Source organism: Microcaecilia unicolor, chromosome 2 (assembly GCF_901765095.1).
Source record: "Microcaecilia unicolor chromosome 2, aMicUni1.1, whole genome shotgun sequence".
NCBI classification, from domain to species: Eukaryota; Metazoa; Chordata; class Amphibia; order Gymnophiona; family Siphonopidae; genus Microcaecilia; species Microcaecilia unicolor.
The window spans coordinates 125576991-125596986 of NC_044032.1; the positions used below are offsets into that span (position 1 = coordinate 125576991).

At 41.0% G+C, this 19996-nt stretch overlaps 1 protein-coding gene across 1 annotated transcript in view; it reads right to left on the bottom strand.

Moving 5' to 3' along the window:
* Positions 1 to 19996, bottom strand: part of ARHGEF28 (Rho guanine nucleotide exchange factor 28) — a 562380-nt gene that overhangs the window by 122768 nt on the left and 419616 nt on the right. The window contains 4 exon segments of the mRNA XM_030193284.1: positions 688 to 828; positions 1974 to 2095; positions 3440 to 3578; positions 15443 to 15491. Coding sequence (XP_030049144.1) covers positions 688 to 828; positions 1974 to 2095; positions 3440 to 3578; positions 15443 to 15491 — 451 coding nt within the window.

Consider the following 19996-nt stretch of genomic DNA (forward strand, 5'->3'; position numbering starts at 1 on the left):
GGTGCACACTTTGGGCCTGAAGTCATTCTGGATTGGCACACGGTAAGCCCACGGTGGGCTTACCACTGCTTAGTAAAAAGGGCTTCTCATTTTTTATGAATTCCCTCAGTTGGAATCTTTCCTGTTAGAAAGAATAAAGGTGATGAAGATTAAGCATACATATTTGGATCTATAATATGGATAGTATGATCTTGATTTTTTGTATTTTTCTTTTCCTGTTTTTGAATTCTCTTACTACATCCTCATAATGTGGACCAGTTTATTTCTCTTTTCTTTTCTGTATTGTGCAAATAGAAATAAAAGTTGAAATTTAAAAAAGTATTTTAATTCACAATAGAATTTTTCAATGGACACGTCTCCTTTACGTGTGTTAAAACCCGTTTTGCATGTACTAATTTTTTAACGTGTGGTAATCAATGCATAGTCTTATATCAGATGGAGCTGGGCAACGCTAGACACCAATATTCCAAAAATCCATCTCCTTTGCTAAACCAATACTGTCTTCACACCCAAAAACATTAATCTAGGATTTGTTACCACAATATTTAAACCTTGATCAATTTGGCTTACTTTTCTCTGTTCAAACAGAATTAAAAGTGGAAAATTTCCTTTTCATCATAGTTCTTAGCTGAATAGACTCCATTAATTAAACTCAATAAACTTGCATTACAAAAAGACTGCACCCACCAAAAATAACATCCTGCCTCTTGATAACATCTTTTTCTTGCTTATGAAAAAATGTTGGTTCTACAGTGAGGCTCCAAGAGTCTGCTTCAAACTCCAGCGCATCTGCTCTGAGGTCACTCCAGAATGGTGCATCAACAACATCTGCAGCACAAAGACAGACATGGAAACACTGACATTTCTACAATAACAGGGCAAGGATAATTAAGTTCTTCATTGAACATATTTTTGAACTGAAATAAGTTTCTGCAAAAAGAATCTAATACTGTCTGGAAAGAGATTAAGACGAGAATTTGGCTCTGTCCCAGTCTATCCACTCCACCAAGTTACTGTTAAAATTCAGACAGTTGAAACAACTGAGACTTGGTATCAAAGAAAGGCAGTTTTACATCAAGTAAGGAGCTAAGGATCTAAAATTCAGTCTGATCACAATTGCAGATTACTTATTACAGGTGAATCTGACAGAACATTCAGGGTGAAACTGCAAACGGACTGTATTTGATTATGAAATTGTTAAAAGTGTGATACGTTAACAGAGAATGATGACAACCATTGACTAAGTTCATTTCCAGTTTACATTTCTGTCCCCCATGCTGGTAGCTCTGTACTGGGAGAAATCAATCAAGCATTAACAACTGACCAGCCTAAAGAGGCAGAGGACAAACTGGCAGAAACTATACCCTTCATTTGTCTGTTGTTGCAATGCCTGATAGTTAAAGGAAGTGACATAATGCCTTGACAATGATCTGTCAGAATCCATAATACAAACTAAGAGGATTTTTTTACTAAGGTGCACTCACGTTTTTGGCGCGTGCTAAAATTGGGCACGCGCTAAACATTAGAGATGCCAATACATTCCTATGGGCGTGTCTAATGTTTAGCAAGCCCCAATTTCAGCGCGTGCGAAAAACATGAGCGCGCCTTAGTAAAAAACCCTCTGAGTAAACCTGAATTCAAAATGGTGGTCATTATAACTGGACATTATAGGATTGTTTCTGGTGGCAGGGAATGGTGCTAGAGGATTTTTAAAAATTACATCTAGATAGATAACTAAAAGGGAGGTGGGGAAGGAAGGAAGGAAAGAAAGAAAAGTATTCCATATATTTGGGATTCATTGGGGGTATTCTTTTAATTAATATTGATTTCTTTGGAAATGGTACAAAGCATAAAACCAGAAAATCCAAATCCTACCTAATTATTTCATCTTTAATACTGTCATTTCATCCAATGAACTATTACAAAGTCCCATATTAATTAAAACAAGTGGAATGTATTCTGAATGATCTCACCTTCAATTGCAAATGAATCCACAGATGATGACATTCCTACAGACTGTAACAGCTCTTCTGAGTGAGAGCGAAATCTCCAGGTGCTGGAGTCTGCTTCTGGCTCCAAAGTCTGCGCAGATCTTCTGAAACAAATGCAAAGATAACAGCACCAGCTCACAACTCATCTACTAAAGCAGCAACTTCACTTGCTTGACAATACTGTAGTTCAAACAACATACATCATATCCAATATACAAGCTCAAACCTTTTCAATATGGCTATACAAATGAAACAGATATTTCTCTTTTCTGCTTTTATGAGTTTATAAACTAAATTTAAGTGTTTATTTTCCTGTTAATTAGGGGGGTTTTGAAGGCACAAAAATTGGTGTATGTTGTGTTTTCACACCACTGATGCTATTACTGGTGAAATCAAATAAGTACATAAGTGTTGCCATACTGGGTCAGACTGAAGGTCCATCAAGCCCAGTATCCTGTTTCCAACAGTGGCCAATCCAGGTCACAAGTACCTGGCAAGATCCCAAAACAGTACAATACATTTTATGCTGCTTATCCCAGAAATAAGCAGTGGATTTTCCCAAGTCCATTTTAATAGTGGCTTATGGACTTTTCATTTGGGAATCTGGCCAAACCTTTTTTAAACCCCGCTAAGCTAACTGCTTTTGTCACATTCTCTGGCAACAAATTCCTGAGTTTAATTACACGTTGAGTGAAGAAATATTTTCTCCGATTTGTTTTAAATTTACTACTTTGTAGCTTCATCGCGTACCCCCTAATCCTAGTATTTTTGGAAAGACTAAACAAGCAATTCACGTCTACCCATTCTACTCCACTCAGTATTTTATATACCTCTATCATATCTCTCCTCAGCCGTCTTTTCTCCAAGCTGTGTCACTTAGAAGACAGTGTATACAAGACATAAAAACTGTGTATAAGCTACAAGACAAGCCAAGGGAGAGGTGTGAGAGTACTAAGGGAAGTGATGTCATTCTGGTGTTTATCCAATAAAAAGCATCTTTTTCTGCATCAGGGTGTTTTACTGTTTAAAACCTAAAATCAGAAGCCTTAAATATCTGTCTGCGTGTATATATTTTAGTAAATGTATATGGGTTCTTTCTAGCTGACTGACTATTACAGGCAAGCTCATTATAGGCAATACTGTCAGAATCTCAATACATTGCCTTATAGGAGAAAAACTATTTTCATTATGTTAACTTTCAATATTTTTATTTAACACCAGTATCCAATTATTTTTCTGTAATCTATCAGGTCTAAGTGCAATACAAGATAATAACAGATACTCTTCTTTCATCAACATACATGCTCCATTCCACATATATGTGGACTCTGAAGTCATGGCTGAAATCAGCCCAAAACAGAAAAGTAGTAGGAACAAAACTGAGCAAGATACTCATACACAGGCTATCACATAGGACTATGGAACAAGCAGTAGTAGGTAGCTTTTACCTTTCGAAAATAGCAGTTGGAACACTTTTGGATAAAGGGTGCAAAGTTTCTTTCTTTACAGCAGACAATCCAACAGGCACTGAAGATGAAGGCTGCATTGATGAGAAAACTGGCTGTGGGATATCCCTGTATGATGAATCTGTGGAGGACAGAATAAATGCCAGGTGCCTCTTAGTAAAGCTGATGAATGCCAGGCAATCGGCTTTCAGCCAAACTCCTCATGGATAGTTTTGGGGCTGGCAACACAGTGCAATGGTTGAACCTTAGAAACAATAGTTCAGACCTGCAATCTATTCTCATCACGCAGTCAATAAGCTTTCACTGAATCATTTAATTTTTCTGTTTGCACAGCTCATTTTAGGAAGGGTTACAAAAACAATACATTTATAGTACTGTATAAATACTGTGCTACACGACACTCAAAATTAGCAGAGAAACCAGAAGAATGTGCCTCTGCTAAACTCTTATTTTATATTTAAGCCTGCTATGCCAACTACTAGTTATAAATTCTTAATAATATCAATTTCCTAGTAATATTTTATAGATGTCATTATTTGTCCTAAAGGATTATTTTTTCCTTAATGATGTGTTTGCAAAATAATAATAATAATAAATCCTAATAATAAAAACAACAATAATTTCCTATGGGGTAGATTCTATATATTGCGCTTGAAAGATCCACGTGGTAAAAAGAATACACCTAGGCGTATTCTCTAAAGTATACCTAAATTTTATAGAATAGAGCTTAAATTTATGCACGGTATATAAAATATTTATTTATTTATTTGTTTATTTATTTATTGCATTTGTATCCCACATTTTCCCACCTATTTGCGGGTTCAGTGTGGCTTACAATACGTTGTGAATGATGGAGGTACAGTTTGTTACATTATGATTATGGGTTACATTATGAAGAGTTATAGGAGACAAATTCAGTAACATCATCTTTGGGGCATAGAAAATGTGGGATGTGACATTGGGGAATGGTAGGGTGAACAGATAATAGCAGGAGAGCGTTAGGGTATAACAATTTATCTGTGGGTTGATTGTGAATATGAGGAGAGTACAGGGGAAGAGAATTCAGAAGGGAGTGTATTGATGTGTTTCTATTAGTGTGCATGGAAATCATGTGTTTTGATCCTTGCAGTAAGTTTTTTCAAAGAGATAGGTCTTCAGTCGTTTGCGGAAGTCGGTTAATTCGTAGATTGTTCTCAGGTTACGTGGTAGTGTGTTCCAGAGTTGCGTGCTCATGTAGGAGAAGGTTGATGCATGTAGTACTTTGTACTTTATACCTTTGCACTTAGGAAAATGGAGGTTGAGAAAGGTTCGGGATGATCTTTTGGCATTTCTAGGTGGCAGGTCTATTAGGTCAGACATGTAAGCAGGAGCTTCACCGTGAATGATTTTGTGAACTAGCGTGCAGACTTTAAAGGTGATACGTTCCTTGAGCGGGAGCCAGTGTAGCTTCTCACGTAGGGGTGTTGCACTTTCGTATTTTGGTTTTCCGAAGATAAGTCTGGCTGCTGTATTCTGGGCTGTTTGAAGTTTTCTCAGTATTTGTTCTTTGCAGCCTGAGTATATTGAGTTGCAGTAATCCAGGTGACTGAGTACAAGTGATTGCACTAGGTTGCGAAAGACAGATCTTGGAAAGAATTGTTCTTTTCAGTTTCCACATGGAGTAGAACATCTTTTTTGTTGTGTTGTTCGCGTGAGTCTCAAGTGTTAGGTGGCGATCAATTGTGACTCCAAGGATTTTTAGATTTTCTGATAACGCCGAGCACCTCTCCATGTGGCCAAATTTGGTCATCACATCCATTTAGGCCTTGTTTTACTTGGCATAAATTCCAATGCCTATATTAAGCACAGAACGGGTGTATTCTATATTAATGCACATAGATTTTAGAAACGCCCATTCCACACCCCCTTTTCAACTGTGCAACTTGGAATTTACGCAAACTACATTACAGAATACACTTGTGTGCATAAATTATAATTAATGCCAATTAGTGATGATAATGGTTAACATCCAATTGACAGCACTAATTAGCTAGTTTACCAATTAAGTTATGAGCATTGTCAATAAGACCAAAACAAAAAGTAGCACCATTTATCCAAAAGATATGTGTGCTAACAGGAATTAAGTAACCTCTGAATTCATGAAAGATATTAAAGATATAAAAAGAACTAAACAGAGATGACATCTAAATCTTTTTCCTGGGTGATTATTCCTAATGTGGAGCTTTACATCATGTAGCTATAATTTAGGTTCCTCTTCCCTACATACATCTCTTCGCACTTGCTCACATTAAATGCCATCTGCAATCTGGATGCCCAGTGTCATAAGGTCCTCTTACAATTTTTCACAATCTTCTTTGAATAAATTTGAATAACTGTGTTGTCAGCAAATTTGATCATCTCACTCATTATTCCCATTTCCAAATAATTTGTAAATATGTTAAAAAGTAGCATTCCCACCACCGATCCATGGGGAACCCCATTATTTGCCCTTTTCCATTAAGAATATTGACCATTTAACCTTATTCTCTGTTTTCTATCTTGTAACCAGTTCTTAATCCACAATAGGACACCATTTCTGATCCTATAACTTTTTAATTTCTTCAAGAGTCATTCATGAGGTACTTTGCCAAATGCCTTCTAAAATTCCAGATACACAATATCAACTGCCTCACCTTTATCTACATGTTTAATTACTCCTTCATAGAAATGTATCAGATTGATGAGGCAAAATTTTCCTTGGCTAAATCCATGTTGACTTTGTCCCATGAATCCATTCCTATGTATATGATCAGTAATTTTGTTCTCTATAATAGTCTATACCATTTTTAGGCACTGACATTAGGCATCAGCAGGAAGTATGGAAAGGAGCATAGCAATATCAGAAAAGGGAGAGTGTGCTGTCAATGAAGAAAGAAAAAGAAGCTGGATGCAATCACTCTGCAGCTCCTCAGTACCTCTCCACTCTCATCTCTCCCTACATTCCTCCCCGGGAACTCCGTTCACTGGGTAAATCTCTGTTATCTGCACCCTTCTCCTCCACTGCTAACTCCACAGACTCTGTTCCTTTTATCTTGCTGCACCATATGCCTGGAATAGACTTCCTGAGCCGGTATGTCAAGCTCCATCTCTGGCCGTCTTCAAATCTAAGCTAAAAGCCCACCTTTTTGATGCTGCTTTTAACTCCTAACCCTTACTCACTTGTTCAGAACCCTTATTTTATCATCCTCACTTTAATATTCTCTTATCTCTTGTTTGTCCTGTTTGTCTGTCCTAATTAGATTGTAAGCTCTGTGGAGCAGGGACTGTCTCTTCATGTTCAAGTGTACAGCGCTGTGCACGTCTAGTAGTGCTATAGAAATGATAAGTAGTAGTAGTAGTAGTAATGACATCAGTAGAGTGGCAGAAGTGCAAGCAGGAAGGAAAATTCAGTGAGGATACATTGATGGTGTCAACAGGGAAGGTAGGATTGGAGGAACCGTGTCAGTGGACCGTGTCAGTGGGGAACAGGGGAGGAGACTGACTAGGATGTGAATAGGTCATTCTAGGATGACAAGGTAAACAGCAATCATCAGATATTAAGGGGAACTAGGGCTTGATACCATTTGGAAGGTGAAGGGTGGCAAAAGGATAGATAATATTTGAGAGTCCATGAGAGTGGGAGTAAAAGGATGAGGTTCAATAGAGTTTGGGGTGGGAGAGGGTCCACCCAAGCTTAGACATGCAAGTAGGCTAGGCTGAGAAAAAGAATGGAGTGAGCACATGGCTTCACGTGCTGCTTCCTCTGTCACTCCTCCCTCCTGGCTCCCTATGTTCATTGTCACTGACACTGCTAGCATGTGCAAAGCATGAATGTGGCACATATCTGTACATGCTCAATACTATAGTAGCAACAGGACATATCGAGACAAGTAGTTCAGTATAAAAGTTCAAAGCCTTACTTTTTGAAGCATAAAAATAACAAAACTTAATCGAAAACTAGGCAGTTATGACAAATATCCACTTAGGAATAATAAAAAATTTTGTGCTTAACTACTAGAGATGGTTCAAATTACTTCATATAGATCAGAATTCCCTCTGAACCATAATCCATGAATTAATGTGTAGGATTAGAAAAATGAAAATTAATTATAAATTACTCACGGGGAGATTAAGGGCCTCTTTTACTACACCACAATAGCGATTTCTGGTGCGGCAAATGCGCCACAACCCATTCAATTTCAATGGACTGCATCACATTTGCCATGTATTAGGAATCACTAGCTTGGTTTAGTAAAAAAGGCCCTAAGGAATCATAATCTTCAGATCACAAGATTTACTTCCTGCTTCCTTTATAACTAAAGCAGGCAATTTTGATATTGTTTAGAGAGGGCCTGCTAAGGATTAGCAAGAACTAACTTATGGAAGTGGGGCACATACAGCACCATTTATGGAACTAGTACAACTGAAAGAGGGTAATTTTATAACAGGTCTGCTAGGCTACAAAGACAAGAAGGTACCTATTTGCAGCCTATTTTAAAAAGACACACAGATGTCTATATGTATTATTAAAATGCTAAGGATAAACAGGCAGAAATTATGGCTAGACTTACACCATGTTTTTCTTAATCCTTTATAGAATTGTTCTTTACTGCAGGGCCCACGAGCCAATGGCAGCTCTTGTGGACTAGTGTGGCCTCTATCAACTCACCACACACCAGTCATCCTAAACATCTGCACAATCACTCCTCTGACCTTCCACCCCCCCCCCCCCCCATTTGCTTCTAAAGGCAAGAGCGATGCCCAATCATTCTTGTCTCTGGTGCTGCCATCTTTTGACATGGTGGCACCTGACCCCTGGTGATATATTGCAAATTCAGGTGCTGCTAGTTTGACAGATGGCAGTGCCAAAGGCAGAAGCAATTGGGCATCACTGTTATACACATGTGGAATGTAATTTTATAACAGGTAACACCGGGACGCCAAGCAGATACCTATTAAGGAGCTATTTAATAAAGACAAATAGGGGATCTTTTACTAAGCTGCACCATGCAGCTAGCATGGGTTTTACCATGCAGTAAATAACAGAGACCCGTACTGCTGTCTACTACACATTTAAACAGCTGATGTGGTAAAAAACCTGCACTGGCTGCTTTATATTGGTAAGGGTGCAGAATAGGCATGAAGGGTGCAGCAGAGATGTGGCCATCGGCAATAGCTAGTGCATGGATCAACTGCCAATAGTGTGACTCCACAGCGCCATCTCAAGAGGAGGTGCTATGTGCATCTGCACTAATGGCAGACCAGTAGGGCATTTAAAATGCAGGCCAAGTACTGTGGCAGCACCCCTGATCAGATTCCCCACTTCTCGTCCCCCAGAATGTAAAATATTGCCTCCTTGGCACAGTGTAACCTCCCCCAACACAATGACTCTACCCTCAAACAAACACATGCCTTCCTCAGAACCCTCCCCTCCCCCTCTGACTCATCCTGGGGGTTCTCATAGCTAATGCTGAAGGTCTTGATAGCAGAAGTCACTTTCCACACCCACCAGGGTCAGTGCCCTTATCCAAAATGGCACCTGTTCACTAGTAGTAGTCTTGCAATATTACAACTAGGGGGTCGCTCATTCCTATTTGAAAGGATGACCCCTACTGGTAGTACCACATAACTACTGCTAGGAGACAGTTGCCATTTTGACCAAGGTGCTGAACTGTGCAGTAGCATAAAGGACTACAACAATAGCAACAAGGACCCTGGATAGGTTTCAAAGAGGGGGTCAGGAAGTGGGGAGAGGTAGGACTCTAAAGAGAGCATAATTTTTGGTCAAGGTTTAGAGTCAGTGTGTTGGGGGGGGGGGGGCGTGACACTGTGCCAATGGAAGGATAAGGGAAGGGGTATTTATTAAGAGGTGAGATCAGACATTGGGGGAGCAGATCGGGGGGATGTGTTGGGGGTTGGGTGCATTGCTGTAGCTCCCACTCTATTTGGCACAGCATGTTGTTGTGGTACCATGTGGTAAGTGTCTACCCTGTGTGGTAAATGCAGGGCAATGCTGGACACACTCCTTGCATTCACTGTACAGGTTTTGCACTTAAGGTGTGGTCGGTGCTAAAACTTATCACAGTTTAGTAACAGACCCCATAGACACCTATGTGTCTTCATAAAATAGCATCATAAAAGCAGCACAAATCATTGCTAAAATGCAGTCACTTACATTTTACAGCAGCCATTGAGAAGGTGTAAATATACATGGCTGAAGTACATACATATGTATTTTATAAACTACACATAAGTACATAAGTAATGCCACACTGGGAAAGAGACCAAGGGTCCATCGAGCCCAGCATCCTGTCCACAACAGCGGCCAATCCAGGTCAAGGGCACCTGGCGAACTTCCCAAACGTACAAACATTCTATACATGTTATTTTGGAATTGTGGATTTTTCCCAAGTCCATTTAGTAGTGGTTTATGGAGTTGTTCTTTAGGAAACTGTCTAATCCCTTTTTAAACTCTGCTAAGCTAACCGCCTTCACCACGTTCTCCGGCAACGAATTCCAGAGTTTAATTATGCGTTGGTTGAAGAAACATTTTCTCTGATTTGTTTTAAATTTACTACACTGTAGTTTCATCGCATGCTCCCTAGTCCTAGTATTTTTGGAATGCGTGAACAGACGCTTCACATCCACCTGTTCCACTCCACTCATTATTTTATATACCTCTATCATGTCTCCTCTCAGCCGTCTCTTCTCCAAGCTGAAAAGCCCTAGCCTCCTTAGTCTTTCTTCATAGGGAAGTCGTCCCATTCCCGCTATCATTTTAGCCGCCCTTCGCTGCACCTTTTCCAATTCTACTATATCTTTCTTGAGATGCGGCGACCAGAATTGAACACAATACTCAAGGTGTGGTTGCACCATGGAGCAATACAATGGCATTATAACATCCTCACACCTGTTTTCATACCTTTCTTAATAATACCCAACATTCTATTCGCTTTCCTAGCCGCAGCAGCACACTGAGCAGAAGGTTTCAGTGTATTATCGACGACGACACCCAGATCCCTTTCTTGGTCCGTAACTCCTAACGTGGAACCTTGCATGACGTAGCTATAATTCGGGTTCTTTTTTCCCACATGCATCACCTTGCACTTGCTCACATTAAACGTCATCTGCCATGTCATGACTCCATCCTTACTATACCCCCAAAAATCCTTTTTATTTATGTATGCAGATGCAGCTCATGACTCCCCGGGCCAGGCCTCCAAGGGGGGCCCTGGGCCAGTTTCTGTTTCTCTCCTGCTCCTGATGGGACCCGGGTGATCCAGGGGCGTAGCCACGAGTAGGCCTGGGCCCATCCATTTTCATCTCAGGCCCACCCAGTAGAAAACAAAACCAGCCAGCCACCATCAGTCCCTCCTCCCATTGCAGCTTCAGCAGCGGTTATCCTCCCAGCTGCACACGTCACATCAGCACAGCAGACAACGAATAGGCAGCATACGAAGATCCAGCTGGGGAGATGTCATCCATTCCTCAAACTGCAGCGCGGGACCAGCCACCTGCCCACTAACAGCTCTGTGCAGCGTTCCGACTCTGAGTCCCGCCCCTTAAGACACAAACAGGAAGTTTGTATCCTAAGGGGCGGGACTCGGAGTCGGAACAAGAGAGGAACAAGAGAGGAGAAAAAGACAAATGGACAGCAGCTGCTTCAAGGAGAAATAGCAGAAAGATTGGAAAGTTCAAAAGAGAAACTGGATCAACATGATGGAAAAAGAAAATGACCAGACAACAAAGGTAGAAAAGGCATTTTATTTTGAATCTTAACTGAAATATGATAGCTTGAGAAATGTGCAGAGCAGATGTCACTTTCCTCATAAGTTAAAGTGTTTCTGTTTCAATTTTGAGTTGGGAGGTGCTGGGGGAGATGTGGAGAATAGGTGGAGGAAGGGGCGGGGCAGAGAGAAAATTTGTGCCCACCCACTTTGGGCTCAGGCCCACCCAAAATTGGCTGTCTGGCTACACCACTGGGGTGATCACGTTAACACAATCACCTGGGTCCCGACAGGAGAAGGGGAAAGACAGGTGCCGGGCCCCCCTTACAAGCCAGGGAGGAGCAGACAGGATTGCAAATTGGATTTGGGGCCCCTGGTTTGGCTGGCAGGGATCCCCAAACCCTGCCAACAGAAGCCTTCCTGCAGTGCTGTGCTCTGCTCAGTGCTTCTCCTCACATCGTGCATGCTCGGTTTTGATAAAACTGAGTATGAGCAACTTGAGGGGAAGCACTTAGCAGGGTAGCCAATGTATATGGAGTTACGGTGGGGAGCAGGGAGGTGGAGCAAAATGTGCCCTCCTCACTTTCGGCTCCGGCCCCTCCAATATTTCAAGTCTGGCTACGCGCATGGAGGCAGGGGCGGCCTGAACATGCGAGTGAGGGAGTGGTGGCGACTGCGACTGCATCCTGAGTGGGGGAGGGGGCCTAGGGGGTCAGCGGCGGTCCAGTCCCGGGCCCGGCTCTGTCCTTCGGTGGCCCTGAGCTACTGTAGGTAATTTCCTGTCCCTGGAGGGCTTGCAATCTGAATTAACTAACCGACTTCCGCAAACTATTAAAGACTCATCTTTTTGAAAAAATCTATTGAAAGGATCAAAACACATGAAGTCCACACACACTGTTAGCAATGCATCAATACATTCTTTTCTGTACTCTCATCCCCCATAATTTTATCACATTTAAACCTAATCTACAGATAAAAATGTTATACCTGAATGCTCTCTTGCTATTGTCTTGTTGCCCTATTAGTATCCGTTGTTCTTTCACTGTTCCAACGTTCTTTTTCCATTGTTTTATTCCCCTTAACGATACTCCGACTTTGTCTTAACTTAACTCCTCACAACGTAACCCATAATCGAGTTGTAACAAATTGTATTCCCATCATTACAATGTATTGTAAGCCACACTGAACCCACAAATAGGTGGGAAAATGTGGGATACAAATGCAATAAAATAAATAAATAAATAAATTTGGACCTGAGCCAATGCATGCCCAACATCACAAGGAGCAGTAGTAGGCTTCAAACCAGGCTTCCTTGGTTGTAAGCCTATTGCTTTAACAACTAGGCTATTCCTCATTTTGAAATGCATTTGTTTGGAATTATTTATTTATTTATTTATTTATTTATTGGAATTTATTAACTGCCTTTATGAAGAAATTCACACAAGGAGTGGCCTAGTGGTTAGGGTGGTGGACTTTGGTCCCGAGGAAGTGAGTTCAATTCCCACTTCAGGCACAGGCAGCTTCTTGTGACTCTGGGCAAGTCACTTAACCCTCCATTGCTCCATGTAAGCCACATTGAGCCTGCCATGAGTGGGAAAGCGTGGGGTAAAAAAAAAAAAAGGCAGTGTACAGCAACTTGACATAAAACTTATAGTTTTGATTAATAGTATAACAATAGTAAAATGATCAAATATATGCGTGTTACCTGCAAAAAGTAAGCATTTGGATGCGTGTCCAAATTTGTGCATGCAACTTAAACGCCATATATAGAATCTGGGGGTACAGCATGCAACTGCAAGGGAGATGTATTGATAACATCTGCTGAGGCATTATCCATCACATTTAACATGTACAGCAAATACTGAGCTGTGTTCCCTGCAAATGCATGCAGAACAACTTCGTAATATTCAACTGGCTTAATGGACGTTGTTTTAAACCATGTGAACTGTGTTAAGCTATCAAAAGTTGCTATACGTAAGTGAATCTGACAATTCCCTTGCCCTCACTCCATCTCCCCCTCAACCCCTTCATTACAAAATAGGACAGAAAACCCCTACATATAGTCCAACAGGCACAAAGAAGTAGGGGTGGACCACAGGGCTTTCAGAACACCATATAAATGTAAAATTATTAGGTACATCAAACTATGAGCCATCTTCTACTGAAATGGTCAGCAGACCTTGGAAGGGAGGTGACATCGCAAATGTTGCTGAGTTGTTTACGACAGATCCCTAGACGAATAGACAGCGCAGAACTAAGAGAATGTCAAGGAAGGGTGATTTTTAGGGCCTATACATCTAAATCAAGACTTTTTAAAATGGGAGGAGTGGGAGAACCAATTTGTGGGAGATGTGGAAGTGCGCCCTGTACATATTACCACGCTTTGTGGGAGTGCCGGGAAGTCCAGCAGTTCTGGACTAAAATATTTAATTTTTTAGGATACTTAGAACATAAGAGCATTTCGCTGAAACCGGAACAGGCCCTGTTGGGGATGGACGATATGTTTGGGGCTGGTGCTGTCCACCATAATTTGTTGGTATATAAGGCCTGCTTAGTGGGGAAAAAAATGCATACTGGTCAATTGGGTCACACAGGAGCCTCTGACATACTGGCAATGGCGTAATAGATTTCATGCCTTATTGTTGATGGAGGTCCGGGCTGTCGCTTTGCGATTCAAACGACAAAAAGAATTATTTCTTACTTGGAGAAATTATATACAGGCCCTTGCGCCCCGCGCTCGTAGCAATATTATCAATAAGCTGGGGGACCCTCGCATTCCTACATGACAAGCTCTGTAACAAAAAAAGGTGGCCTTATATCCATGTGACCAAGGAACTGATGCTTCACAAAAAAGGGGGGGGGGAAGGGGGAGGGGATCAAAAAGGGGGGGGGGAAGGAAAGATTACAGTAAGCTGAACGGGATTATGGACGAGGAGGGGGGGAGGGGGGCAACTTAATTCATGATGAGATTCACTATCTAATGTTATGTAGATTCGTTAAAGAATGTGATAGGATGTTATATTGCGGTGGGAATTAATGGATACTGTTTTTGATAACATTATTGCCAGACTGCATACAAAAGTTTGAAAAAATTGATGACGATGTTAGTCAAAATCAAACAAAAAATTGTTCATATTATTTACAATGTTGGATTTGTATGGTTGGAAATGTCATCAATAAAAATTGTTTTAAACTAAATGTAAAATTATTTATTAGGAAAGCACCCCGCAAAACAGGATTCGACATGGGGCCTTGTTTCGGCAGAAAGCTGCCTGTTTCAGGGGTCACATACTCTGTTATGAGCAACAAGGCTTGGAAAATGTGATACATGCGCGGTGAACAAATACCACAACAGCTTCTCACATCAAAGATCTTGTGATGCTAACAATTCTTGCACCAAAAATAGTAAAATGAGAAGACTCCGAATTTTAATGGAGCCACCGCAGCACAGGAAGTCTTAACCCCACACATTCTTGCTTACTTAGCAAAATGACTCTTCAAAATGAACCTCTTTTGTGATAAAGAGATGCAAAATATACATAGAAGTTTCTATATTAATGCTAATAAGACAAGAATCTGACCTCAGATTAAGGGAATATTTGTACAGTTTCAAGCTAAAGGCATCTGTAAGCCATGAAAAACAAAGAAAAAAGTGGCTTGAGTATGGTTTGTATGATCTGTCTGTTCATGGTTTTTACCATGATAAATAAATTGTTCCTCAAAACATGCTCTATTATTAAATGTGTGTCAAAAAATAGATATTTTTTTGCTCCTTTCTAATATTTGGACTAATTTTGCTATTCTTAAGCTAATCATCTGATTACATTTATTATATCCACCAGGGAATTATCTTAATTGGGGTCTGCCAGACATATGAAGCCCCGATATTACATTGATTTAATTTTTTAACTTTATTTTTATTATTATGACATGAAGCAAGTATTACAGTAAATTTTGTAAACCAATAACCCATAGATGACCGTTGTCAAAATCATCAGCATATTACAAAATACAAATGTTGGGAATGTCATCTATTGCCAACCGTAAACCTCAGTATATAGGAGTCTTTTTATGACATGGCAATCTTTTTAATTTGCTTATATAATTCAAACCATTTTCTTTTGCATTTTTATCATTATATTTTAGTCTTTTGGTTCCCGTGTCATACACTCATATATTTTAGCAGTTGTAAACAGCTATACAACAATTTTAATCTATTTACATATGTCAACACACTTACTTGTTAGAACAGCAGGTGATCGGTTCTTATGGCATCTCTCTTGGAATTTCTGACATAGAAAAAGGCAAGTCTCATGAATAAATAAACAATAAAATATTCAACTTTGATAAAAGTTTACATCACTGCCCAAGCTTTTGGAATGGAGAAGACAATCACAAAACCAACTTAGGGACCCTTTTACTAAGCCGCAATAAAAAGTGACCTGCACTAGTTTTGGTGCGTAAAATTGGCGTGTGCTAGGCCACTTTTTATTGCAGCAGGAAAAAGGCCTTTTTTTAAATGGGGCAGTAAATGGCCATGCACTAATATTAAAATTAGTGAGTGGTTATTTACTGCCTGAGTTCTTACCACCACCTATTTAGTAGGTGGAAAGGGCTCACACGGTAACCCTGTGGTAATCAGGTAGCGCGTAATGTGGACGTGCTGCTGATTACCACCGGGAATGCTCCCCCAGGTACAAAATAGAAAATTATTTTCTACTGTGGGATACTGCGCGCCCAATTTCAGAGCTACCGCTGGGCTCCCACAATACTCCGGTGGTAGGGCCGATTTAGCACATGCTACCTGTACGGTAACCCTATGGCAGTTTAATAACATGATCCCTAAGAGTCATAAGTGGAGGAGTGGCCTAGTGGTTAGGGTGGTGGACTTTGGTCCTGAGGAACTGAGTTCAATTCCCGGCACAGGCAGCTCCTGTGACTCTGGGCAAATCACTTAACCCTCCATTGCCTGCCGCATTGAGCCTGCCATGAGTGGTAAAAAGTGTGGGGTACAAATGTAACAAAAATAAAAAATAAGTCAATCATCATCTGTGATGTTCTCCCCAGATACCAAGAGACAAATGCTGGGCATCATTTCATACTGTTAGTAGTACTGATATATGTCCTTCAAATAAAAAACTCTCTAAGGGATCCTTTCACTAAGGCACAAGGCGCCTACTCATGTCCAACGTGCCTCAAATTGGAACTACTGCCCAGCTACCACGTGTCCTGGGTGATAATTCCATTTTTTACGTGCGTTCAAAACACACAATAGAAATTTATTTACAGTGTGGCGCTTATCCGGCGGTAATCGGCAGTGTACATGTACTGACAATTACAGCCTGGTTAATGCATGAGACCTTATCGCTAAGTCAATGGTGGCGTTAAGGCCTCAGGCCGTAAATGGACGCTCGCAGGTTTTAATTTTGCCACATGCCACTTTTCGCTCCCCCCCCCCCCCCCAAAAGACCATTTTTGCAGGCAAGCTGAAAAATGGACTTGTGTGCGTCCAAAACGTGTGCTTACACCAGCACAGGCCATTTTTTGAAGCGCCTTAGTAAAAGGGCCCCTAATTCTCCTTGTATTTTTAGATGAGTGTCCAGCACACCTATTGGCAAACCCACCAGAATTTGTTGTGGCTTGGTTAACATATTTGTCTAATATCATCATGCAATCTGGTTGGTTTTCTCCTTCTTTTGAAGATATTGTCCTGACACCTATTCCAAAAGCCACAGGACTGGACTTATCACAATCACCAAGTTTTAGACCAGTTGCAAGCACTCCTTTTTAAACTAAGCTTATTGAGTTTTTTTGTGGCTTCTTAGCTTCCAGAATTTATTCAGCAACCAAACTTACTGTTATCATCTCAACACGGGTTTAGGAGGTTTCATAGTACAGGGACACTGCTAGTTGCATTAAAGTCAACTGTTCAATCAGAATTGAGTAAGGGGAATCAAATGGTCCTACTAATGTTTATGCTGTATTTGATATCCTTGACCATGACTTGTTACTGGATAGATTAGAGAGATTTGGACTTATGGGGAATGTACTAAAATGGTTTGATGGATTCCTGAGGAAAAGATGATATATGGTCAGGAAGGATAACTGCTCATCCTCCTTTTGAGCTCCTCCCTGTGGAGTCTCTCCTTGTGGAATCCTTCTGGGATCACCTATTTCCCCTGTGCTGTATAATGCTTTTATGGCCTCATTGAGGGGGTCTTTTACTAAAGATTAACTCGAGTTATCTGCAGCAGGGCCCATTTTAATCCTATGGGCCCTGCTGCAGATAACTCAAGCTAATCTATATAAATAATTCTCACCTGCAACATTCTGAAGCTCACTCTGTGGGAGGGAAACACTGAAGCCCTGCAGTGTTGGTAGGCTAGGCTGTCAGCAACTCTCACTCATGCACCACTCACTGTCACTCATAGACCCGCCCTCAGCCACGCCCCATCCGCACATAATTCACAACCTCAACGTTCTAAATGAAGCTACCACCAGAAGTTGAAGCATCGAGATATCCGCTTTCCTCATGAGTGTGTGCCTCGCCCTCGCGTCATTACGTGATGACGACGAGGGCGGAGCACTGACACTCGATGAAACGCCATCTCCCCCTGCCCCTCGGTGGCCATTTTTCCGACTGAACCCGCATCACGGAGCGCCAGCAGTGGACAGGTGCCTGGAGGGGGGCTGAGGGACAGCTGGGTCGGTGGCCATGGGTGGCTGCAGGGGGGCCCGGGGAACAGGAGGCTCGCAGGACAACAAAACCTTGCTAGGGCCCATTTCATCTCTCACTGAAACGGGCCTTTTTTACTAGTCTTTAGTAAAAGACGAGTATGGTTATGCTGGCATTAGGTGAGTGGATGTTTTCACAAACAGATGATATCTTTGTATTGCTTTCTGTAAATGAGAACTTTAATTTGTTAACAAGAAAGCTGATGTCTGCAATTGATAAGATTAAAAGCTGGTCTGTACAATATCATTTAAAGCTGAATGCTGAAAAACCTAAGATACACTGGTTTGCTATTAATCAGAGTTCTATATTGGAGCAGATTATATTGCTAGATGAGTCATGTATTACAGTGTATACGAAGTCAAGGGTCTTACGGGTGCTTTTAGACTCACCTTTAATGATGGAACCTCAGATTAATGCTGTAGTTAAAAAATCTATGTTTTAATTAAAGCAAGTATATTTAATTCAATCTTTATTTTTTCTACAACATTTCAGGGTATTGATTCAGGCTATTTTGTTATCTCTGGATTACTGTAATTCACTCTAGGTATTTTGCAGAAATTACTTAAGAAGCTAAGATTGATTCAGAACACAGCTGCTAGACTGATTTGTAGAAAAAGTAGATTTGATCATGTGACCCTGTTATTTGCTGGTCTTCATTGGCTCCCCATAGAAGCATGAATTGTTTTTAACCTTTGTTGTTTAGTTTTTAAGACATTATGGGGGTCTTTTACTAAGGTGCGCTAGCGTTTTTAGCTCATGCTAAAAATCATCTGGCGCTAAACGCTGAGACACCCATAGGAATATAAGGGAACCCTCTCAGATTAAGCTGAGAGGGTGTTAACATTGTCTGACACAGTACAAACAGAAGGGTAATTTTGCGTAAAGGAGTCTGAGGTCCGATAAGATAATTATAGGAAGGTAAGACTGGTGTTGATTGGTTAGATAAGTTGAAGCAGTTTGGTATGACGGGAATGAAAAAATGATTGGTTAAAAAAAAAAGGAAAGGTGGAGCGGTGAAGCACATCAACGTCAATTTTGCTCTTTCCTCCCACCCTTATAGTTTGAGGGTTTCTGGTGGGTTTTGGAGGGCTCACATTTACCACCACAAGTGTAAAAGGTGGGGGGGGGGGGGGGCCTGGGTCCGCCTGCCTGAAGTGCACTGCACCCACTAAAACTGTTCCAGGGACCTGCATACTGCTGTGATAGACCTGAGTATGACATTTGAGGCTGGCATAGAGGCTGGCACAAAATATTTTTAAAGTTGTTTTTTGAGGGTCGGAGAGGGTTAGTGACCACTGAAGGAGTAAGGGGAGGTGATCCCTGATACTCTCCGGTGGTCGTCTGGTCAGTTTGGGGCACCTTTTCATGCCTTAGTCGTAAGAAAAACAGGACCAGGTAAAGTTGTCCAAATGCTCGTCAGGGACACTCTTTTTTTTCCATTATGAGTTGAGGACGCCCATGTGTTAGGCACGCCCAAGTCCCGCCTTCGCTACGCCTCCAATATGCCCCTGGGAACTTTGGTCGTCCCCGCAACAGAAAGCAGTTGGGGACACCCAAAATCGGCTTTCGATTATGCCGATTTGGGCAACCCTGTGAGAAGGACGCCCATCTTGCGATTTGTGTCGAAACATGGGCGTCCTCTTTCAAAAATAAGCATGATAGTGAGCTAGTTTCACTACTGAATAGCTCTATGTGATTGAAAAAAATGTATTTCCATTGTTTGATTGGAATTTGATTTGGTAAAAATGTAATTATCCTGTTAAAATAAAGATGCGGACAAAACATTTTATTCCACTTAATATTCGAAGTTATGTGGAATTTGTTATATTCCTGCATGTTGTGTGGAATGAACTGTGCAAATTACGTTATGGGCATCTCAGCATTTAGGATCAGCTGATTTTTAGCACAAACTAAAAACGCTAGCACTCCTTAGTAAAAGGCCACTTATATGGTGATGCTCTGGATGATTTATTTTTATTATTTTCTTTGTCAGCTATCATCTTTGAAAGGTATAAAACACATCGCTATCTTTAGTTTTCCATGCCATTAGAATTTGGA